Consider the following 26150-nt stretch of genomic DNA (forward strand, 5'->3'; position numbering starts at 1 on the left):
GGAAGACGGACCGAGGGGACAGGAGGGAAGAAATCCGCAGCAGGGAATGCCTATGGAGGAAGACTGCACTGCCATGGAAGCAGGGCACTACTGCTGAGTCCCACGCAGGGCCATTATTGTAACCTCTCTCTCCCCACATATCGCTGCCTGCCAACGACAATAAAAGAAGCCCGCTCAGGGCTGGCTCTTGTGTGCTGGCTGTGAGACATAAAAAAGCCCCCTCAGAGCTGGCCCTCATGTGCCTGCTGCCAGGTGTCGGAAAAACCCTGGCCAGGGCTGGCTCTCAGGTGCCTTACGCTGGGCGCCGGAAAAGGCCCTCACGAGGGCCATATCTCTTGAACCCATGGCCACCGGCTCCCCTGTGCATTTGGTGCCGCTGGGGCTCCCGTGATCCAAGCAGTCATACCACCTCTGCACCCGGTCCTCACAGGGCCAGACCCAAGAGCTCCAAGGCAGCCTCAGGACCAGACTCCTGCGGGCAGACCACACGCAGAGGTGGGGATAAAACCAAAGCTGAACCCCAGGGACGGGGCAACTAAGGAAGAGGATGGAAAATCTTTCCACTGGCAGCACAAGCTGCAGATTAAATCCCCACGATCAGCTAGGAAGACCCTGCGTCTATGGAATATCTGAGTAGACCGATGAGTCCACAAATGAAAACAGTCCAGCTTTGGCAACTGTGGACTTTGGGGGCAGCACACGCAGGAACTGGGCCACATCAGAGCTGGAGGGGTCCCCAGGCCCACAGAAGGTCCAGAGACCAGCCCAGAGACAGAGGAGGGGTTCCTGGGGAGGTGGAGGGGGGCTGTGGCTCACGGTGTGTGCAAGGACCCTGACAGCGGAGACCCCAGGGAAACAATTATTACTATTAATTTTATTATGTTTTGATTCATTCTGTTGTTGGTTCTAGCTTCTTATTTTGTTTTTGGCTTGCTTTACTTTCTTTTTTTGTTTTGTTGTTTTAGATTTTTATTTAGTCTTTTGGGATCTCTGTGTTTTATAACATATTTTTATCTTTTTTTGGTATATATTTATATTTTTACTTTGCTTTTCTGTTGTTCTGTGTTCTTGTCCCGAATTTTTTTTCTTCAATATATATGTTTAATATTTCCATTTCTTCTTTGCTTTTCTGTTGTCCTATGTTTTTCCCTTTTTATTTTACTATTTTCTAAATCATTTTTATAGGTTTGTTCGGTTTCCTTGCTTTATTATTCAGTGGGCACACTGCTTTCCTTTTGTTTTTAGGTTATGTGTTTTTGTTAGTATTAATCCTAATTGTTTGATTTCATTTTTAAATTCTTCTATTTGTCTGGTTTTTCTCTTGCTTTTTTTGTTTTATTTGGCTGTTTTGGTTTCTTTCACATGTGTGTGTGTTTCCGTGTTTCTGGTTTTTTTTGTTTGATTTTGTTTTTACCATTTCTCCAGGGTTTCGTTTGTCTTTTTCTTTTTTAATACGTTTTCTATTTTGTCTTTTTTATATTTCTGTTTCTACACTGATTTTCTGTTGTCTTCTTTCCCCTTTTTCTTTGTTTTTTTAATATCATTTTTGTCAGTTTGTTTTGTTTCTTTGCTTCATTCTTCAGTTGGCACTCTGTTTTGGGTTTTTGTCAACTTTCTTCTTAATTGTTGATTTCATTCTTGGGTTCTTTTGTTTGTCTGGTTGTTCTCTTCCTATTTGATTTACTTGGCTCTGTTTTGTTTCTTTTGTGTGTGTGCATGTTTCCTTGTTTCTGTTTCTGTTTGATTATACTTCTTACCATGTCTGGGGTTTTGCTAGTCTTTTTTTTTTTAAATCCCCTTTATTGCCAGGATGACTGACTTGTGGGGTCTTGGTCCCTTGAACAAAAGTCGGGTCTGAGGCTGGAGTGAGAGCACCGAGTCCAGGATGCTGGACCACTACAAAATTCCCAGCCCCAGGGAAGATTAATCTCTGAGAGCTCTCACGGAGGCCTCTATCTGAATCCAAGACCCGGCTTCACCCAACTGCCAGCAGCTCCCAGTACTGGACGCCTCACAACAAACAACAAGACAGGAACGCAAACCCACCCATCAGCACACAGATTACCTAAACTCATACTAAGCTCACAAACACCCCAAAACATACCACCTGACACGGCCCTACTCATCAGAGGGAAAAGACTCAGCTTCACCCACCAGAACGCAGGCACCAGTCCCTCCCATCAGGAAGCCTACACAAGACACTGGACCAACCACACCACTGGGCAGAGAACAGAAGCAAGAGGAACTACGACCCTGCAGCCGAGGGAAAGGAGACCTCAAATAGTGTAAATTAGACAAAATGAGAAGACACAGAAGTATCTTACAGGCAAAGGAGCCATCTAAAAACCCACAAGACCAAACAAATGAAAAGGAAATAGGCAAACTACCTAAAAAAGAATTCAGAGTAATGACAGTAAAGATGATCCAAACTGCTGGACACGGAAAAAAGAAACATTTAAAAAGGACCTAGAAGAACTAAGGAGCAAACAAACAGTAATGAACAACACAATAACTGAAATTAAAAACACTCTAGAAGGAATCAATAGCAGAATAACTGAGGCAGAAGAATAGATAAGTGACCTGGAAGACAAAATGGTGGAAGTAACTGCCGAGGAGCAGAGTAAAGAAAAAGAATGAAAGGAAGACAATCTCAGAGACCTCTAGGACAACACTAAATGCACCAACATCCGAGTTATAGGGGTCCCAGAAGAAGAAAAGAAAAAGGGTCTGAGAAAATATTCTAAGAGATTGTAGTTGAAAACTTCCCTAACATGGGAAAGGAAATAGTTACCCAAGTCCAGGAAGCACAGAGTCCCATAGAGGATAAACCCAAGGAGAAACACACCAAGACACATATTGATCAAACTAACAAAAATTAAATTCAAAGAAAAAATATTAAAAGCAGCTAGGGTAAAACAAAAAATTACATACAAAGGAATCCCCATAAGGTTGTGAGGTGATTTTTCAGCAGAAACTCTACAGGCCAGAAGGGAGTGGTAGGATATACTTAAAGTGATGAAACAGTAAAACCTACAACCAAGATTATTCTACCCAGCAAGGATCTTATTCAGATTCAACAGAGAAGTCAAAAGCTTTACAGACAAGCAAAAGTTAAAAGAATTCAGCACCACGAAACCAGCTTTGCAGCAAATGCTAAAGAAACTTTTCTAAGCAAGAAATAAAAAAGAAGAAAAAGACCCACAAAAAAAACCCCGAACAATTAAGAAAATGGTAATAGGAACATACATATCGATAATAACCTTGAATGTAAATGGATTAAATGCCCCAACTAAATGACACAGCCTGGCTGAATGGATACAAAACAAGACCCATATATGCTGTCTACAAGAGACCCACTTCAGACCTAGGGACACATACTGACTGAAAGAGAAGGGATGGAAAAAGATATTACATACAAATGGAAATCAAAAGAAAGCTGGAGTAGCAATACACGTATCAGTTAAAATAGACATTAAAATAAAGACTGTTGGGGCTTCCCTGGTGGCGCAGTGGTTGAGAGTCCGCCTGCCGATGCAGGGGACACGGGTTCGTGCCCCGGTCCAGGAAGATCCCACATGCCATGGAGCGACTGGGCCCGTGAGCCATGGCCGCTGAGCCTGCGCGTCCGGAGCCTGTGCTCCACCACGGGAGAGGCCACAACAGTGACAGGCCTGCTTACCGCAAAAAAAATTAAAAATAAAAAATAAGAAAATAAATAAAGACTGTTACAACAGATAGGGAGGGACACCACATAATGATCAAAGGATCAATCCTAGAAGAAGATATAACAGTTATAAGTGTTTATGCACCCAACATAGGAACACCTCAATACATAAGGCAAATGCTAACAGTCATGCAAGGAGAAATTGACAGTAACACAATAATAGTAAGGGACTTTAACACCCCACTTATACCAACGGACAGATCATCCAAACAAAAATAAATAAGGAAACATGAGCTTCAAACGACACATTAGAACAGATGAACATAACTGAAATTTATAGGTCATTCCATCCAAAAACAAAGGAATACACTTTCTTCTCAAGTGCACACGGAATGTTCTGCAGGATAGACCACATCTTGGGTCACAAATCAAGCCTTGGTAAATTTAAGAAAACTGAAATCGTATGAAGCATCTTTTCTGACCACAATGCTAGGAGACTAGATATCAATTACAGGGGAAAAAACTGTAAAAAATACAAACACATGGAGGCTAAACAATACGCTAGTAAACAACCAAGAGATCACTGAAGAAATCAAAGAGGAAATCAAAAAATAGCTAGAAACAAATGACAATGAAGCACGATGACCCAAAACCTATGGGATGGAGCAAAAGCAGTTCTAAGAGGGAAGTTTATAGCAATACAATCCTACCTCAAGAAACAAGAAAAATATCAAATAAACAACCTACCCTTACACCTAAAGCAATTAGAGAAAGAAGAACAAAAAAACCCAAAATTAGCAGAAGTAAAGAAATCATCAAGATCAGATCAGAAATAAATGAAAAAGAAATGAAGGAAACAACAGCAAAGAGCAATAAAACTAAAAGCTGGTTCGTTGAGAAGATAAACTGATAAACCATTAGCCAGACTCATCAGGAAAAAAAGGGAGTAGACTCAAGTCAACAGAATTAGAAGTGAAAAAGGAGAAGTAACAACTGACACCACAGAAATACAAAGGATCATGAGAGACTACTACAAGCAACTATATGCCAATAAAATGGACAACCTGGATGAAATGGACAAATTCTTAGAAAAGTACAACCTTCTAAGACTGAACCAGGAAGAAATAGAATACATGAACAGACCAATCACAAGTACTGATAGTGAAACTGATTAAAAATCCTCCAACAGCGGGGTTCCCTGGTGGCACAGTGGCTGAGAGTCCACCTGCTAATGCAGGGGAAACGGGTTTGTGCCCTGGTCTGGGAAGATCCCACATGGCACGCCTGTGCTCCACAACGGAAGAGGCCACAACAGTGAGCTGCCCGCATACCACAACAACAACAACAAAAAATCCTCCAACAAACAAAAGCCCAAGGCCAGATGGCTTCACAGGCGAATTCTATCAAACACTTAGAGAAGAGCTAACACCTATCCTTCTCAAACTCTTCCAAAATATAGCAGAGGGGGCAACACTCTCAAACTCACTGTTTGAGGTCACCATCACCCTGATACCAAAACCAGACAAAGATGTCACAAAAGAAGAAAATTACAGGCCAATATCACTTATGAGCATAGATGCAAAAATCCTCAACAAAATACCAGCAAACAGAATCCAACAGCACACTAAAGGATCATACACCATGATCAAGTGGGGTTTATCTCAGGAATGCAAGGATTCTTCAACATACACAAATCAATCAATGTGAAACACCATCTTAACAAACTGAAGGATAAAAACCATACGATCATCTCAATAGATGCAGAAAAAGCTTCTGACAGAATTCAACACCCATTTATGATAAAAACTCTCCAGAAAGTGGGCATAGAGGGAACCTACCTCAACATAATAAAAGCCATATATGACAAACCCACAGCAAACATCATTCTCAATGGCGAAAAACTGAAACCATTTCCACTAAGATCAGGAACAAGACAAGGGTGCCCACTCTCACCACTATTATTCAACATAACATAGTTCTGGATGTTTTAGCCACAGCAATCAGAGAAGAAAAAGAAATAAAAGGAATCCAAATTGGAAAAGAAGAAGTAAAACTGTCACTGTTTGCAGGTAACATGACACTATACATAGAAAATCTTAAAGATGCCACCAGAAAACTACTAGAGCTAATCAATGAATTTGGTAAAGCAGCAGGATACAAAATTAATGCACAGAAATATCTTGCATTCCTGTACACTAACAATGAAAAATCAGAAAGAGAAATCAAGGAAAGACTCCCACTTACCATCGCAACAAAAAGAATACCTAGCAATAAACCTACCTAAGTAGGCAGAAGACCTGTACGCAGAAAAGTACAAGACACTGATGAAAGAAATCAAGATACAAAACAGATGGAGAGATATACCATGTTCTTGGATTGGAAGAATCAACATTGTGAAAATGACTACACTATCCAAAGCAATCTACAGATTCAATGCAATCCCCATCAAATTACCAATGGCATTTTCCACAGAACTAGAACAAAAAATTTCACAATTTGTATGGAAACACAAAAGACCCCGAGTAGCCAAAGCAATCAAGAAAGAAAAACGGAGCTGGAGGAATCAGGCTCCCTGACTTCAGACTATACTACAAAGCTACAGTAATCAAGACACTATGGTACTGGCACAAAAACAGAAATATAGATCAATGGTACAGGATAGAAAGCCCAGAGATAAACCCACGCACATATGGTCACCTTATCTTTGACAAAGGAGGCAAGAATATATGATGGAGAAAAGCAGCCTCTTCAATAAGCGGAGCTGGGAAAACTGGATAGCTGCATGTAAAAGAATGAAATTAGAACACTTCCTAACACCATACACAGAAAGAAACTCAAAACGGATTAAAGACATAAATGTAAGGCCAGACACTATAAAACTCTTAGAGGAAAACATACGAAGAACACTCCATGACATAAATCACAGCAAGGTCCTTTTTGACCCACCTCCTAGAGAAATGGAAATAAAAACAAAAATAAACAAATGGGACCTAATGAAACTTAAAAGCTTTTGCACAGCAAAGGAAACCATAAACAAGACAAAAAGACAACTCTCAGAATGGAAGAAAATATTTGTAAACGAAGCAACTGACAAGGATTAATCTCCAAAATATACAAGCAGCTCATGTAGCTCAGTATCAGAAAAACAAACAACCCAATCCAAAAATGGGCAGAAGACCTAAATAGACATTTCTCCAAAGACATACAGATTGTCAACAAACACATGAAAAGATGCTTAACATCACTAATTATTAGAGAAATGCAAATCAAAACCACAATGAGGAATCACCTCACACCAGTCAGAATGGCTATCATCAAAAAATCTACAAACAATAAATTCTGGAGAGTGTGTGGAGAAAAGGGAATCCTCTTGCACTGTTGGTGGGATTGTAAATTGATGCAGCCACTATAGAGAACAGTATAGAGGTTCCTTAAAAACCTAAAAATAGTACTACCATATGACCCAGCAATCCCACTACTGGGCATATACCCTGAGAAAACCATAATTCAAAAAGATTCATGTAAATATTCCTGCAATGAACACTGTGGTACAACTGCCAGGATATGGAAGCAATCTAAATGTCCATAGACAGATGAATGGATAAAGAAGATGTGGCACATATATATCATGGAATATTACTCAGCCATAAAAAGGAACAAAACTGAGTTATTTGTAATGAGGTGGATGGACCTAGAGTCTGTCATACAGTGAAGTAAGTCACAAAGAGAAAAACACATACCGTATGCTAATGCACATATATGGAATCTAAAAAAACGTTAATGATGAACCTAGTGGCAGGACAGGAATAAAGACACAGACATAGAGAACGGACTTGAGGACATAGTGGGGGGAAAAGGAAGCTGGGACGAAGTGAGAGAGTAGCACTGACATATATACACTACCAAATGTAAAATGGATGGCCAGTGGGAAGCTGCTGCATAGCACAGGGAGATCAGTTCGATGCTTTGAGATGACCTAGAGGGGTGTGATAGGGAGGACGGGGGTGGGGAGGCTCAAGAGGGAGGGGATATATGTATACTTATAGCTGATTCAGTTTGTTGTACAACAAACTGTTGTACAACAGAAACTAACAGAACATTGTAAAGCAATTATACTCCAACAAAGATTAAAAAAAAAAGCCAGCCAACTTGAAATAAATAACTAAATAAAGTAAGTTTCTAAGTGTTGGAACTTAGTTTAGAAAATAGTTTTACCTGTTTGCAAGTGTGTTCTTAGATGGAACACCATCAAAAACAATGACTCGATCTGCTAGATAGGTGGCCATGATGAAGTCATGTTCCACAACAAAGGCTGTCTTCTTAGCATGGAGTATGAAACTAAAACACATGATTTTGAAAAGCTTTATATCATCATATTCAAACACTATATTAAGCACTTTTGTCTGCCACTACACACGATCACAGGCAACACTCTTTATGAGTGGGACATTACCGTTTGACAACTCGAGCAGCCATCAATCTTTGCTCAGAATCCAAATATGCAGATGGTTCGTCAATTAAATAGACATCAGCAGGTTTGCCCAAACAAAGAGCTAAAGCTACTCGCTGCAGTTCACCACCAGATAATGTTTGCACCTATTTGCAAAAGAAGTTCAGTAAACCATGTAGAGACATCCAAACTTTAAAATAATAAAATGATAAAACAACAAAAATTATTTTAGAGTACCTCTTGATCGATGATGTTTTCAATTTGCAGAGGCTTCATTACATCAGTCACAAATTGTGGATGAGTGTAAGCATCTCTGATCTTTTCATGTAGTAGCTGGCGAACACTTCCCTTATTTAATGGAAAAATGGAATTATTTAATGGAAAAGTATAGTATTTAAATGGAAAAGTACTGAAATTTTATTTCAGTATAGAACTACTCTAATTTTGAATCTTGAGAAAGTTAAGCTACATAGCAAAAGTGTATCAATTTGCCACCAGCAGATATCGATAGTATTTTGATGCTTATCCATCAGCTATGACATGTTTTGAGACTTTAAAAATTAAAAACCCACCATGTCCAAGTTAAAAAAAAAAACCAAAATCTTAAAATTTGAAAGTAGTAAATGATAAATGTTTCAGGGAAGAAATCATTAGAGACTAGGAATACTTCTAAAGGTCAATATGGATATCAACTAATCTTAGGCAATCTGTGAGCTAACACAAAATGCACGATAATATGACAGGGATAAATTTAAGATGTCTTTTAACTTGTTATTTGAGAAGAGGGCTGAGTTTGAGAACTTAAAACCTAAGCTTATAGAAAGTATCAATGATAAAATTTTCATTGTAAGCCATGCCGTCTCAAATATTCCCAACATGAGTGAGTAGTGAGCATAGATACTGTAGTTAATAAGTTCATTACAACACCTGCAGAAATCAAAGGAGGTTAATTTCATGTTTTAAGGCTCATCCATATTGTAACATGTATCAGTGTTTTATTTCTTTTTATGACAGAATAACAGTGGCTCTACCATTTTTCATTCCCACCAGCAACATATGAGGTTCTAATTTCTCTGCATCCTCAGCAATACTTGTTAGTCTTTCTGCTTTAAGTCATTCTAATGGATGTTATGTGGTCTCTCAGTGTGGTTTTGATTTGCATTTCCCTAATGACTAACGATGCTGTGCATCTTTTCATGTGTTTATTGGCTATCGGTATATTTTCTTTGGAAAAATGTCTATTCAAATCCTTTGCCCATTTAAAAATTGAGCTGTAACAGTTCTTTATATATTCTGGATACGAGTATCTTATTAAATATATGATTTGCAAATAATTTCTCCAGTCCTGTGGGTAACTTTTCACTTTCTTGATGTCATTTGCAGCACCAAAACACATTAAGTTTTTGAAGATTTATTTTGGAAAAAGATGCCAAACAGACTTTAAAAGAGTTTCCTAGTAGTGGAAATGAATAAAGAACTGTAGTAGTCCTAAGATCTTCCTTAGCCACCTTACTACACCTGTACAGAAACTAATTTGGAGAAAATTTTTGATATAGTGTAAGATTAATGCTCTAGGTATATATACATATAAACTCTTCTTCAATAACAAAATAACAGAATAACTCACGGTTGATTTGGGACTGATTTTCTGTGGCTTATAACTGACATTTAAAACTGGTACTTCCCCTGCAAAGTAATACAAATAAATAAGACACTGAAAACGGCCCAGATCTTTAAAGTTTACTATGTGGAACAGAGTAAAAAGACTCAATATTACAACAGTACCTCCTTCATCAGGTTTAAGTCTCCCAGCAAGCATTCTGATAAACGTCGTTTTACCAGTACCTGGCAACAACACAACATACAAGAAATTGACTTGAAAGATGCTTCACATTTACAGTAAATCACTGATGTACTACTGGGTTTTAACTGAGAAATTAGTTTTGAACAAATACACTGACACTACTGAATTCTGAAGGTTATATAGAAAAATACTTGAACTTTCATGATTCATCTCTCAAGTATCATTCTAAACTAATTAGGAGGAATATAGACTAGAGTTTATGACGGCCATTTTAACAAACAGTGGTCTATAAAGTCTTGGGTTAGTTCTTGAAAGACGTATTTAGCTAAAATATCAATGCACACAATTTACTGTTAAGACAGGACAATAATTGTTATGGTTGATACCATCATCATAAAGGCCAGTTACATGAAATATTTAATTGCAACCAAGCTCAAAATTCCTGTTAACTAAAAACTGATACATTGCAACAATCTTCATAAAATTTTTTTCTTCTACAGTTTTGTAAGCTGTAAGTACACAATTCAAATCTTTTTCTAAAAATCATGAAAGCCATACCAGATATTTGGCACTCAAATTCATCTCATAACTATATTTATGACGATAATCTATTACTAAAAAGTGTTGATAATACAACTATTTACAAAGTTAGATTAGCCTAAATTTAAATTAAGAAAGGTTCCAAGTGGAGGAATGCAAGAAAAACATTTTAGACTAGACTGCTTCAGAACTACCAATTTATCCTTTCCTTCCTAGTCAGTTTCTAAGATGAATAAGTGCTATTCATATCAATTTATACATAGAAAAACGAGCTTAGAAAAAATCTTATTCTCACTGAAGGTTATGAAAACAAAATAAGAAATATGAACTCGATTAAATGACAGATTAAATCATATGTTGTCACAAAATGTGAACTACACTGAGAAATGTAGGAATTCAATCCAGCTCCCAGACCTATAACTGAGTCAAAGTTTTTCATGGAGTAATTAACACTCAGTTACTGGATAAACAGAACAAACTTCCGAATATCACAAAATAAGGAAAACTTACCATTTTCACCCAACATCACCATGATTTCAGAATCTGTAAACTCTCCAGCTACAATTGCTAGCTCAAACTCTCCCATCTTTTTCTTCATTCCAGGATATTTATACATACACATCTTTTTAACTTCTTCTTCATTTGCTGTCTCAGCTACTTTAAAAACAAGTGATGCATCTCTGAATCTCAAGTTTTCTGTTGGAACGTAGCCATCCAAAAAAATGTTTATGCCTGTTGGAAAGTCATTGAAATAAATTAGTAAAGATCACTTAAAGACTAAACTTTTTCCACAAAAATAAATGATCATGTAAAAGCCAAAACCCTAGGCTCTCTTGTGAGCAATCTATGCATAGATTTAAATTTCTGTGGATTTATAGCATGCAGTGTGACAACAGTGTTTCATGTACCTAATGCCAAGTTTAATTCATGTATGCCTATATACACAAAGCATAACTTTTCATTATTACGTGATTTTTATAAGATTTTTTCCATCAGATTTTATGTGAAAGCCTATGATGCCATTTCTTCTGTATTTTAAAATAAAAAATTGTAATTTTTCTCTACAAAATGATAAGTAGGTAAAATGGAATATTTTCAGATTGACATAAAATAAATTAAAATAGTTTGAGCAATAATTTTTTAAAGATGATTTAAGTTACGAATATTCATTTTCACGGGAGACATAACCATACGTTCAAGTTATGATTTACTGCATTTGTTTTCAGATTAACTTCCCAGGTTTGAAAGAAATTTATAATAACAAACTATTTCATTAACCTTTTTTTTGGCTTCACTGTACAAAAACACCATTATCTAAACAGATTTTAATAACTGAAAGTAAACTAACATACTGTACATGAAAATTCCTCCATGCTGCAGCTGTTAAGAACCACAATGGCAGGTGCACAGAAATGGAAAAGTGGATTATTTGGGAAACAGTGAAAAGATCTGTTTTTAAAGTGTTTACTATTTATAAGAGAAGGACAGTAGGTGAAGTTCCAGAAGGTCTTGAAAGAAAGTCTAAGGATATTATTCATGTCATCTGCAATTAAGAACCACATCTAGGCCTTTTCAGCCTAGAACGCAGGTGTTCAACAAATATTTATTGACAGAATAAATAGAAGTTTATTCTGCCCAAATTAGCATTTTTATATCTTAAACTATTTAAAAATTACAAATGTGGGGTTAAAAAGATTAAAACCAAAAATTAAATAAAAATATAAACTTGAAGGAAACTTAGTGGCCATTTAGTCCAAGTGCCTAATTCACCAGGTAAGAAAATGAAAGCTCAGAGAAATGACTGTGGAAAAAACACTAACAAGTCAGCTTTATACATTAATACTGCAATGTCTCTCTTGCCAATTTAAAAATGAGTTCAAGTAAAAATTCCTTTACAGTTCATAAAGAGCTTTTACATATAATGTGTTAATTTCAGTATATTAAAGGAAAGCAGAAAGATTAAGTGCAGTTTGTTACTTGAATTGTTTTAACAGATAGGGTACATTAAAAACCTCACCAGGAACTACTTCTTGGCATAGGCTTTAGACATGGCATCTATAAATGGAATTATGAAAAGTGATTGCCAGGTACCCATGTCATTATCATCAATGTGATTCTAGAACTACTTTAGGCAGAGTAGGCATTCAATAAATACTTGCTAACTGAGGAGAATAAAACATTAATTGCTTCTGATATCATCTCTTAAGACTACTGGAAAGAAAACTGGGAAATCTCACAAATTTTCCCTTAAAATACCTACCTATCTCAAATGTATAGATAGGGACGTGAGAGCAATTCCTTCCCCACATCTTAAACTATTTATACACTTTTTATAAATTAAAAGATACCACTGCCTTTTTATGCAGAGTATGATGCAATATAATTTCTTTCTCCAAAAGTTTCTTAGGTAACTCAAAAGCAATCTCTTTGAAGAGACAGCTTTAAAAAAAAAAAAAAAAGAGCCTGTTCAACCTAGGGAGCTATAAGGCTACATGAATACTTATTCTTGTAGAATATGGTATTTTTTCAAGATATGGACTAAGTAGTCCTTTTAGGTGTTCTAGATTGCCAGCTTAAGGCATAGCTGGAGAGAAGAAATGTAAAAAAGTAAAAATAGGAATGAGGAAGCAATTAAAGAAATTAAAAGGAAGAAGGTGTATGAGGTAGAGAGTGCACTGATTCTGTTTCAAGAGCCACTTAGTGGTAGGCTAGTTTTTACTTTTGCCTAACTTGCTTAGGGAAGAGACATGGAAAACAGACCAGAGAGTCCCTCTTTCCTGAAAGTAGAAGGAATAAGTGAAAATACACTTACTAAGCTATTTTATTAGAATTTTAGTCACTTACTAGACTATAATATACTTAACTATCTTACTAGACTTTTGTATAGTCTTAGTTTCACAAACTTAGGATACAGATAAATTTGAGACATGAAAACAAGATGAGCACTAAATCAATTTTAAGAGTTTTCCTACTGGTATTGGCCCGTCAAAGATAAAGCTGAACATGACAAGTAGTACAGTGATGCTGCAGAGGCCAAAATATAAAAGAAACTTTTAATGTAGCAAATAAATAGTGAAAGTGATAGAGCATTTTTACCCACAACAAAAACTTCTACAAAAAGACATAGGTTATGTTTAACAACTGATGTATATAACCTTATATATGTATATTCTATTGTGAGATTAAATTCCTTAAGGCCAGAGTTTTGGATAAGTAATATGACAGCAACACTTAACTACTTAGCATCAACAGCAATACATTTTCTAAGCGTTAGAGTGAAAGAGAATACAGCATTGTGAAAAGTTTTTCAAGTTACCTTCTCTTACACTAAAAGGCATAGTGACAACACCATAAGCACTTGGTACGCCATATAAACAGCAGATGAAGTCAGAGAGATAGTCTAATACACTTAGATCATGCTCCACCACAATGATATATCTGAAAGTCAATATAGATTTTTATTTTAAAATGTAATATAATATATATAATTAAAATATTTAATTATAATGAAAACTTTTACATAGTTTTTTTTAAAACTACAGTGTAAATTTCAGGAAGACATATATTTTAAAAAAATTAACCATAAAGACCATATTAAGCTTAAGTTATAAAACATTTTCTTTAAGACTCATTATCAACGTTCATATTTCAAATTGTTTTCTTAAACTAAAAGAAAAGAGTTAACATGAAATAGTGTATGAATAAATGAAATAAATGTTTTGTTAATAAAATAAACTTTAAAGTAAACTTTACAAAGCAGAAACAATTATAATAGATTTAAATCAGACCTATTCTAAACTGTTTATTATGCTCTTCAATTTATGCATTAAACCCTTCTACTTGTCCTGTCTCATGCTAGCTGTAGTAAGGAATGCACAGAGAATACAACAGAATCCTCAACCTGAGAATTTTCACTTCAGCTGTGGAGACAAGGAATAGATATGAAACAATACCAAAAAACACTACGTTAGCAAAATGTTTTTACAGGTAATAAAAATCTAGTGACGGTAAGAAAGAAAATAGGTTAGTGTGTGTACTGGAGCACTTTATAAATGGGATGGGCTATGACATGACTTTTCAAGTGGTAAGAAAAATGTATTGCTAGTATAGAAACTATTAGGCAAATAATAATCATAAAGCTTTTACGCATCTTATTCCTATTCAACTTAGCTCAAGATGTTCAAAAAGCAATGTCCTACAGACACCTAAAATTCTTTTTTTTTTTAAACATCTTTATTGGAGTATAATTGCTTTACAATGGTGTGTTAGTTTCTGCTTTATATAAAATTCTAATTTATCAGCTTCCTGTACAAATAAAAACTAACCAGCCATATTTTTATTGATGGAATCACTACTCCCATAAAAAAAAGACTCAATTTTATTTGCAATCATATATTGTTTAAATTGTGAAGCATGTCTAATTCATTCTTTTCTTTCTCTATCTAGATTCTAATTCAGGCTGTCATTTCTATCAATATTGTTATAGGCTTTTAACAAACCTCATTTTCTTCAGGTCCCCAGATGTGGCTCTCAGTTCCAAATGAAACACATAACATCTTCAGACTTTAAGACCTTCCAAAACTTTAGCTACTATAGATCTTCCTCAATTTATAAGGTTACACCTGATAAACCCATCGTAATTTGAAAATGCATTTAATACGCCTAATCTAACAAACATCATACTTAGCCTAGCCTACCTGAAATGTGCTCAGAACACTTATATTAGCCTACAGTTGGGCAAAATCATGTAACATAAAGCCTATTTTATAAAAAAGTGTTGAGTATCTCACGTAATGTATTGAATACTGTACTGAAAGTGAAAAACAGAATGGTTGTAAGGGTACCAGCTGTTTACCCTCGTGCTCATGTGGCTGACTTGAAGCTGTGGCTTGCTGTCATTGCCCAGCATCAGAAGATAATATCGTACTGCCTATCGCCAGACCGGGAAAATATCAAAATTCAAAATTTGAAGTACAGTTTCTACTGAATGTGTATCGCTTTCACAATATTGTAAAGTCGAATAATTGGTCAACTGAACCACAGCATCTGTATTTCTTTTATTTCATTTATATATAGGACACGCTGAAAAATGGCTCTTTGCTGTTTCCTGAATAATCTACCCTTCTATCCCTGTGTGTCTAAGGGTGGTCTATCATTTCAATGGTCTAAAATCCTGCCTAAAATCCTCACCTGCTGAAATTCTACATAACCCTTTCATGGTTCACCTCCAATTCTACCTCTAGAGTAGGAACACCCTTCTTAATATGCAAATAAACTTTTGCCCACTGTTGAATGTGGTGAGCATCAATAAAAATGGCAAATCACCCAAGTGGGCCAATATTTATCCTGCCTTGGTATCTTTATTGGCAATGTTCCATTATCTGGAATAATTCTCTGCTTTTTTACCATTAAAATCTTCAAGGCCAAGTATAAGGCAGCATAGTTATTATCTAGTGGCTTTTAATGTGCTTTGAAAAGAAGAAAAAAATAAGTCACACCTCCTGCCTTCCCTACTTTCAAATGGAGCTTATGCAGAAGTCCAAAATGTTAAAAAAGATTTAGGAGAGCCACTCTAATTTTCTGAGGGTTTGGGAAGAAACAATAATCTGCAACATGAGAAATGTATGCTATGAAAATTTACACCCTACACTTAATTTTGGGTTATCTGTTGGTTTTTAATCTTCCTCTCGCATTACTGTTCCCCTCTCTAATCCATCCTCTATTTCTTGTTATTTATCGGAGGATATGATCTTCAAAATCTTTTTACAGCATTAAAGACTGAATGTATGCCTTGATATGTTGTAGAATTTCAGGATGCAGATATACTTCCTGTAACTTTTTATTATCAGTCTATCACTACAAAGAAATTATTTTGACCCTATACCTATAAAAATGAGACCCAGCACATCTGAGAAAATCTAACAATCATTTTCTTCACTTTGTCAATCTAACCTGTTTTGGCATGTTATCCCTTTTACAACTATGGTTACTGCCCTCTCATAATATAGAATGTAGTGATTTGGCTGAATATTGAAATACATGTCACCTGGTTGTAAATTATCATCCTTTTAGCTTTTTCATTATGGTTAAAGCATTATATAGTATTAAAAAAATTATGTGTAAATGTAGACAATATCTATGATATTCATTTCAGTAAAAGGAATATAAAAATGTTTTATAAAAAGGTATTAGGATTGAGAACTACTGACTTGACTGCTTATGTATTCTTTAATTTACCTTATCCTGAAGTCCCTGAATATTGTGACATTTTATACTCTTACTTCTCCCAAAGAGGCTATCATAATGCCCTGGTCTAAGAATGAAGTGAAAATTATGGCTACGCTTTGGCTCAACTAAGACTGTCTCTTTACCACTGATATTCCAAGTTTTACTTCAAGGTATGTACATGGATCATTTGCTCCTTGAATCTATGGAGTCAAGTTTCCCAATTCTGGAAAATACCCAGCCATGACCTTTTCATAGCTTTATTTTTCAGACTCCTATTAAGACATATGTAAATCATCTTCTCATGCTATTCTCTCTTATCCCATTCTCCATGTCTCTGAACCTCCCTTCTGTATTTCAATCTTATTCTCTCTCTGCTGTATCCTGGTAGCTTGCTCAGACCAACTTTTCAAGTTTCTCACACTCTTTTCTGTTGTACCTAACCTGTCTAATCTGTCCAGTGAGTTTTCAGTGTCATGACTATACTTTTAATTTCTAGATTTGTTTGGGTTTTTTAAACATTTACCTGTTGCTTTTTTGTAGTATCATATTCTTAGTTTTAAATCTTCATGTTTTAAATTATTTTAAATATTATTTTACAGTCTCTTTGAGAATGTCACTCGAAGTTCCTGAAAGTCTAAATCCTGCTGTTTGTTGTGTCTACTGACTCATTTGTAGACAATTTCCTCCTATCATTTATAACCCTGGGCTTAAAGCTCTTGAGTCTTTACCTGTAGAAATCCTGTGTGACCAGGGTTGAGGGCATATGCTTCCAGAGTGGTTTTATATTTGCTTCATCTAGGTACCACAGAACTAAAGATTCTAGGGCCCTCTTGTTATGTTACTTTCTTAACACGGATGGTTCTTAGACTCCCCTGATCACATAAATTTCAATTCCATATCCATGTGAGCTGCCAGTCCCTAAAGAGATCTGAAGGGGAGCCAGCCCTCCATTTCCAAGGATCTCAGTGAGTGACAGGTATATGTTTCCTTGACATCCTCCTGTGTTTGCTCTTTTGCTGAGAAAGCAGTCGTTTGAGAGTCCCGGCATTTTGTGTGATAATTCAATACAAGGCCTTGCTTCTTGCCCACAAGTGGCTGTTAAAGCTCAAGACTTACTACAGAGACAAGCAACGTCCCCTCAAGAAAGCCATCCTTGTTTTTCCCCTGTAATTTACAGTTTTCTCTTTGGTTTTTTGATCCCTAGGGATTTCTCTTGCTCTGTTGTAAGATCAGCTATGAATTAAATCAGCTACTAAAGAGAGGAACAGAAAAAAGCCCTGGGTTCTTGCCATATCATAAATTGGAAACCTAGAGATAACTAGCTTTTCTGACCTTAAAACATCTTCATCTGCAAAATGGGAATACCACCTAAAGATTCTTACTTATAAGATTACTAAGGCGCAAATGAGATAATGGCTATAAAAATTCTGCAAACTACAAAAGCACCCTACAAATACAGGACGTTGTGATTACTTAACAGAAGTTTTTAAGACCTCCCTTGTGCTCAGTAAGACCTGGGAAACCGGAATTACACTGTTCTAAAATTGTGTGTATGAGTGACATACCCATTTGAGGATCTGGTAAAAGTTAAGGATCTGCTTCCCAGAAATCCATACATATATGCCAAAATTTGCATATCACTACAGAGTATTCTTAGGCTCCCTGGAAACAGGTATGGTAATAAATGGATCTTGCATTAAGAATCTCTTTTCTAGATAGAGGAAGGTAAGTTCAAGGGATAGCTCCAAAAACCAAGATGGAAAACACGCACATATATGTGACATTGATGGTCCCAGTGTTTAAACTTTAGAAATCTGTGGAAGTCCTCAAACAAAACAGCACAGGCATATACCAAATCTGTACTTACCTATCTGGATTTATTAGAGATCGTATAGTAATAGCAGCCTTTAAACGCTGCTTGACATCTAGGTAACTAGAAGGTTCATCAAACATGAAACTATGAAAAAAAAAGCAAACATAATAATTTGAAAGGCAAGTATGATAAAATTCTATCTTGCACGTTATTTTAAAGCACTGAGATATAGTTTCTGATTTAACAACAACAAAAATCCCCTTATAATACTGAGGAGCCCACCCCATAACGGTAAAAATTTTTGTATTCTGTTCAGAAGTAGAAGGAAGAAAATAAATTACGAAAGGCAGGACTGCATATCAAGTCTGGGGAGAGACTCCTGGATTAGGCTAACTTACAAACTGTTATCTCCTCATGAAAAATATTCTGATATATTCCGAAGTAATTCAGAGGGCTCTCTTAATTGGCTAAAGTCAGTTGCACTAAAGCAAACAGAGTCTTTGGAAAGGAAGGCTCTGCCCAGAATTACAGAATACTTTATGGAGAAAAACTAGCCTGCATTGGATGCCAGAGTAGAAGTATGGAAAAAGACGAGAGCAAAAACTATCTGGGAGAAGAGAGGCATTAAAAGGTAGAAAGGAAACTCGCCTTTTCCACTTCCTTCTTCTCTCTCACATGGCAAGCCACCCTGATTTAGGATAACCTGAAAAACCTGATTTTCCACTTAAGCTACGGAAAACCTTGCCGGCCTGGTAGGAGAGCTTCATCTTAAAAAAATGTCCTTCTTATGTATAAAGAGAGTTTACAAAATAAACAGCTGACTTCAGATTAAAGAGCTCCAGAACCCATAAGTTGTAAGGTACTTACCTAAATGAATTTTTTACCCCTGATGGAATAACAGGGAAATGGGCAATGGATGCACAATTGCTTCAACATCTGACCTCAAAGTTAAAACATTAGATACTACTCTTCCTATTAATTTCTCTCAAACCACTGCTCTATTAGCAGCATTATAAACAAAAACTCTAAAGTAGGGATAAGATTTACAAAAAGTATAAAGTAACCTACATATCAGCTTTCTGTATACAAACGACAGCACAGGCAAATCTCTGCAACTCTCCTCCTGAAAGATCTTCAACATTGCGTTCTTTTAGATGGGTTAAATCTACAAAGAACATAGAGGCATTGTGTTCAATGTTATTTTATTTTACCTCTTCAAGGTAAAATGTATATTGCAAGTCATTCTCTGTTTGAATGTTTCTGTTGAAAATACGACAACTACTAGAGATTTTTTCCATTTATTTCAGTAATCCATATAAAGATACCTATCTTTATGAGTTAAGTTCAGGGCCTATTAAAACACATACACAAAATAAACACTTACCGAGCTGCTGACATACAATTGCTTGTGTCTTTGTTTCATCTTTTCGGTCCAAAATACACCCCACTGTCCCCTGCCATAATATATCAGAAATAGTATTATTTTCCTTCAATACTAAAATTCCCTCACTATTAAAAAGAGTCACAAAATAAAACAAGTTTACTTTATCTTTTATATGTCCACCAATATCTGTAATACCCACTAAATTTCTCCTAAAAAGTAACTGACCTTTGCAGCCTTGGGAATCTGGTCTACATACTGAGGTTTGATAATGGCTTTTAGGTCATCTTCAAGAATCTTGGTAAAGTAATTCTGCAATTCAGATCCACGGAAGTAAGTCAAAATTTCTTGCCAATCAGGTGGGTCCTAGAAATATATGTATAATTACCTGAATTTAATAATACAGTTGCAAAGAGGATGAATGTTATACAAAATAGAACACATATCCAAACAGAATATCTCTGCTTCTAAGATAGTATTACAGGTGGATTTAATTTCAAATCAAGAAAACACCAACTCATAACAGTTTATGAAAGCTCAGAATTATCAATTAAGCAGCATTAACAGATTTTACCTAAAAAGGAGTTTCATTTATAGTTTCTCAGCATTAATTCCACAAATAATCTTGAAAATAAGAACATTAAAAAATAAAATCACACATACTCTCTCCTTCATAGCCTCATAAAACTGAACCAAGATATTCATTTTTATAAGGTGGTAATACATACATCATATTTTCCAAGGTTTGGCTTTTGCTTTCCTGCTAAAATTTTTAAAGCAGTTGACTTTCCAATACCATTAGTTCCAACTAATCCCAAAACTTCACCTGGACGAGGAATGGGCAACCTGTCATAAGTGTACAAAAATAATAAGACAACTCAGACTTATGTAGAAAAAGTGACGTAATACCAGAATGATGTATTTTAATGCGCTTGCACTCCACACACATTCATTAATAAGACAAAAGAGATATATGCCAGATATTACTGGCTATTAGGAAAAAACAGCAGCCAAGATTAACTTAAACTGTTGTTAGGAATGCATCCATGACTAACATTACTCCAAATTTTATTTATTCAACTTTCACTCAAAGTCTATTCTAAAGTAACAATTTTTCTTTCCAGATAAGGCTCAGTTTTAATGTATAATAAAATGGTTTGGTAGAAAATTGCACAGCAGGTGCAACCTCACACTGTCTTTCTTTTTTTTGGCCTGCCATTTACTTACAAGGAGAGAAGTGCCATATCAACCAGAAGTATTCCACTCATTCTCCCTGCTGCAGTAGGCCCCTTAAAGCTGGCAGGTTGAGAAATACCCTTTTATTAGTTAAATCTAGACTCCTAGATTCAAAATATTAGTGTTCAGCAGATTAAAAACCTCAGAGAATGCGTCATTAACAATATATGTCGAAGTCCAGAGTAATATTCTCTGTAGATTACGAGATTAATAGATAAATAAAATCAAGATGAGTTCCCTTAAAAGTATTCTGGGGATAAGGATATTATTAACAACAGTGATTCTCACCCCCAACTGTATATTAGAATCACTGGGAGCCTTTTCAACTTACTAAGTCCAGACTGTACATCCAGAGATAAGATGTAATTCAACTGGGCTGAAATTACCTGGGCATTAGTAGTTTTAAAAAGACCCTCAGGTAATTTTAATGTTAGCTAGAATGAACCACTGACATATACAATATGATTCTGCATGATGTTATAATACTGTATTTTGCTTTAGTGGATGTAAAAGTTAATACCACTTTTTTTCCATTTTTGTTATTTCTCTGAAAATTCCAAATGGATTTACTCTTGACTGAAATAAAGAAGAATGTTGACTTGGAAATATACCTGTGAAGCTTGAAGGCGTTGGCACAGTATCGATGTGTTGTTTCTTTTTCCAAGTTGCTTGGTAAATTGACAATTGATAAGGCACCAAAGGGGCACTTCTGTTATTTAAAGAATTAGTTTTCTGTTAATTCTTAGAAATATAGGCATGACTAAAATGAACAGATGAAGAAATTTTTATAATTTATCTTCCAAAAGTGGGAGTTTCACATAGACGTAAAGTATTGTTTCATTTCCTATCCTTTGCTTAAGAAAGTTAAGTTCCTTGAAGGCAAGAATCATATCTAATAATTCTGCATTCCCCCTAGTGACTGGTATAATCCTGGACGTTTAATGTGTTTAATACTTACTGCAAAACCTTAGAGAACTGGAGGCTTTTGTATGAGAAGGTTAAGAGCAAGATAAAACACGGTTATTAAGCATACAGTTCCATATTCAGTCAATGAGAAACGCCTTCCCCTTATCTTCTTTTCCCTGTCTCTGTATGCTTCCATTTCTACCTTGTAAAGTCCTTTAAGGTCATGGATTGTACCTTTCTTGGTCTACTTATGTCCCAACAACAGCTAGCATAGTATATGCACAGAGCAAGGACTAACGTCTTTCCATTGTGATTTGTAACCATCCCATATGAAAAAGATACTTCATATTCCAATTGAGAAAATTCACATAAAAAACCTCATAGAAAAACTTATTCAAACAATAAGTGACAATCAATCAGATAAATGCCCAAGGAACAAGAATGGCAAGAACTGGAAGGTGATTTAAGAGTGGTAACGTGGCTAGAAAAATTTCTCAGCAGTACAGATGACTATAAAGGTACAACCAAAGAGTATAACCTCAGATTAGAAATCTGTTCAGCAGAACTGTTGAATGAGCTCAGGGGACTAATTCAAGTCTCTGTATATAAAGATTTCAGGGAATTCCCATTTCCTAAGTTACAAGAACACAGAGGCTTAAAAAACAACACTCTTTGTTTGTTTTCTAGCAAAATAATCACCAACCTCTAAAAAAAATTATTAATTCTTTACACGAGATTTTTTCTGCAAACGGAATTACCTCCATTTACAGAATCCTCTATTACTCCATCAATGTACATAAAATGCTTACAGGCTGCAAGTAATTTAAACTTCTCTTAATCTACAAAGAAAAAAATAGCCACATTGCTCATATATGTGGTGCATTACAAGTATCTTAGTGTTCAGGGGGTATACACTACCCGCCCCCCGCAAACAATTCATCACATCAGTTTCTTTTCAGCCACTGAATTGCATACCCCAAATTCTGGAATCTCATTTTTTTATAGCAGTGAGGAAAGAAAATAAAATCGAATATACTGTTCAAAATAAGATTTCCACCACCCAAAACACTGGCAGGCAAATAATAAAAGATTAGTAAGTATTTGCTGGAAGAAATATCTCCTGCTTATATTTTAAAAACAAGAAAAAAACGCTTTCAGGTACCAAGCCTGGTACTTCTGGATACTTAACCGAGGATTCAGAAACCAATGTAAAATACACAAACCTTATTAGAAAAAATAACAGATGGTGTCCATATTTTGGGAAATCTCCTTTCTAAAATATATTATCTGTAAATAAAAATAATTTAAGAACTTTATACACTGGCTCCTAAATATCTTTTATGAACTAAAGTTGGAAATCCATCATTCTTTAGTAAAATACCCTATTCAAACCATTCAGTATAACAAAAACTGAGGTATTTTGAAAAATTACACTATTGGGATAAATCCAACAATAGAAGAATGTATAACACAGCAAAAGCAGTACTTAAGGATTAGGTTAAATTAAAAAAATTTTTGGCTGTGTCCATTTTTATTTAAAAGTGTGAATTTAGGGGCTTCCCTGGTGGCGCAGTGGTTGAGAGTCCACCTGCCGAGCAGGGGACACAGGTTCATGCCCCGGTCCAGGAAGATCCCACATGCCGCAGAGCGGCTGGGCCCGTGAGCCATGGCCGCTGAGCCTGCACGTCCGGAGCCTGTGCTCCGCAACGGGAGAGGCCACAACAGTGAGAGGCCTGTGTACCGCAAAAAAAAAAAAAAAAAGTGTGAATTTTAAATTAAACACAGGGACTTCCCTGGTGGCGCAGTGGTTAAGACTCTGCGCTCCCAATGCAGGAGGCCCAGGTTCGTTCCCTGGCCAGGGAACCGGACCCCGCGTGCATGCCACAACTAAGAGTTTGCATACCACAACTAAGGAGCCCTTGAGCCACAACTAAGACCCGGCACAGCCAAATAAATAAATAAATAAATTTAAAAAATAAAATTAAACACAGACTTGAAAAAAATGTATGTAATATGACTCATATTTTTTATATTTCAAAAAAGTTCTGGTAAAGACTTGGAGAATGTCCTTCTCATAAAAGGGTGAAAAAAAATTAATTTTGGTTGGAAATGGCTTTACGAAGTTTGCATAACTTTTATTATTATTTTTTAAGGATAACTGTTAAGTGGGGTGGTTAATTAATTGAAAAAGCAATAATAATATTGATATAAGAAGACTATTTTTCTGAATTTGTATTCTTTATTCAATGTTTTATATTTGGCTCTAAAAATAGTTATAATGTACTCAGAAGTTTTAGATTTCATTTTTAGGTTACAAATTTGATCCAATAAATAAAATATCACTTACTTTAATACAAATACCACAACCAATACAAAGAGTTTCAGAAATCCATGCTATTTTGCTCTGGGGGACAACCTCTATGCATAATTTTCCTGGCAAAGGAAAAGATAGAATTAAGTCATTTCTTCTGATGTTCTAATTTTCTGAACACTGTTATTTCAGCAATTCTGGTTCCAAATTTCCATACAGAATCAAGTTTTCAAAAAGAAAGGCCACAGAAAGAAATATAAATCAGTGCTTTGGATAGATTACTGAACTTAACTACTTATATGAATACTCTTGTCAGGCAAGGCAGAGATGACTCTAATATGCTTATTTGTTTAATCTACTACGGGAAGAAAATATGCTAATAAAAATACAGCAGATTCTAAAACAGCTTTACTTTTAAGCTGACTGACCTGAATATATAATCCATAAAATATGCCTTGAAAATGGTAATGTACACCAGATAAGGGAATGAAATACGTTAGCTAAATCAGGGAAGCTCCCCAAAGGTATGTGGACATCTAATACACAAACAAAATTAAACCTGGCATTAGGGATATTAATAATGGAATTTCTGAATAGCACAGTAGACTGTAACACATGACATCTAAATTTCCTTTTAAGATTTAGTAAGCTTATACCTCACTAGTATATTTAAAGTAAAAATTATTTAGTTTAGCCCTTAAAGACGACCAACAAGTCATCAATTCTGAATGGTCGTAAATTTATTTACTCTTGAAAATATAGCAAAACCTCATGAATAGTCATTCATATTAAGCTTTTTTTTTTTTTTTTTTTTTTAAGGAGAATACTATCAAATATCAATACAAACATCTTGGCAGTCCTTTCTTCATGACTTAAAGTAACCATAGGATTTTGTAGGACAGTAAGAATCTCAGTAATTTGAACTCTGGTTTGATTTTGTGTTCAATGAACTTAAACAGGATCATTTAGTCACAAAGCATTAAAAGAAATTTAGAACAAAATCTGGTCTTATTTTTACATTTTAAAGAAACTAACGGGGGAGAAAAGTATATACTAAAGCCTAGAGAACCATAAAGACAGTGTATTCCTTTTAAAACCTTCTCTTATCCTTAAATGATCCACAGAACAGCTTACCCATTCGAACCACAGGGCAACTCTTTTTGCACTCCTGCCGACACTTCTTAGGTTTACATTTGTCATGGTTGACAATAGCAATTCTTGTTAATTTATCCGCCATAATTCTAAGGAAGTAACAATATCCAGTTCCTCTATTAAAGAAAAATTAACAAAATTATGGCATAGTCAATGCAATTAGTTAAGAGAAATAAGTCACAGGCATAAAAAGTTAGACAGGAGGAGATAAGTTATCACTATATTCAGATATTAATACCTGGAACTAGTTTAAAAAAAACTAGTAAAAGCAATAAAATAATTTGGTAAGGCTGGAAAAACAAAATTTTACATATAGTCCATTCATCAGAAGATTTATATAATGAAGGAAAAAATACCACTTTCAACAGTCAGAAAAAAGAAAAGATCTAGGGATCAACTTAACAAGATATATATACACATGTGCGGAAACTTTCAAAATACCAATGAAAGACACAAAAGACCTGAACAAGTAGAATGACATGCTGTCTCAGTTTTCACAATAAAGAATAGTCAATATCAGAGATTTCAACCTTCCCTGAATTTATATATTTAATCCAATCTCAAGGAGAAAAAAAAAAACTGAATCAGACAAATCAAATCTAAAGCTCTTATACAAAAAGAAAAGTATTAATAGCCAGGAAAATGGAAAAGAGCAAGGGGGAAGA

The 26150-nt window shown here is 35.5% G+C and overlaps 1 protein-coding gene across 1 annotated transcript in view; it reads right to left on the minus strand.

Annotated features, from left to right (window-relative positions):
• Positions 1-26150, minus strand: part of ABCE1 (ATP binding cassette subfamily E member 1) — a 37975-nt gene that overhangs the window by 6737 nt on the left and 5088 nt on the right. The window contains exons 2-16 of the mRNA XM_067736768.1: positions 25468-25601; positions 24370-24455; positions 21728-21825; positions 20609-20726; positions 20109-20246; positions 19884-19953; positions 19568-19664; positions 18554-18643; positions 13775-13896; positions 10969-11190; positions 9900-9959; positions 9742-9800; positions 8352-8462; positions 8118-8260; positions 7880-8002 (exon numbers count right to left, since the gene is read on the minus strand). Coding sequence (XP_067592869.1) covers positions 7880-8002; positions 8118-8260; positions 8352-8462; positions 9742-9800; positions 9900-9959; positions 10969-11190; positions 13775-13896; positions 18554-18643; positions 19568-19664; positions 19884-19953; positions 20109-20246; positions 20609-20726; positions 21728-21825; positions 24370-24455; positions 25468-25570 — 1640 coding nt within the window. The 5' untranslated portion in view covers positions 25571-25601. The remainder of the gene's footprint in view (positions 1-7879; positions 8003-8117; positions 8261-8351; positions 8463-9741; positions 9801-9899; positions 9960-10968; positions 11191-13774; positions 13897-18553; positions 18644-19567; positions 19665-19883; positions 19954-20108; positions 20247-20608; positions 20727-21727; positions 21826-24369; positions 24456-25467; positions 25602-26150) is intronic.

The sequence above is a fragment of the Pseudorca crassidens genome, chromosome 4 (genome assembly GCF_039906515.1).
Source record: "Pseudorca crassidens isolate mPseCra1 chromosome 4, mPseCra1.hap1, whole genome shotgun sequence".
In the NCBI taxonomy this organism is placed as follows: domain Eukaryota; kingdom Metazoa; phylum Chordata; class Mammalia; order Artiodactyla; family Delphinidae; genus Pseudorca; species Pseudorca crassidens.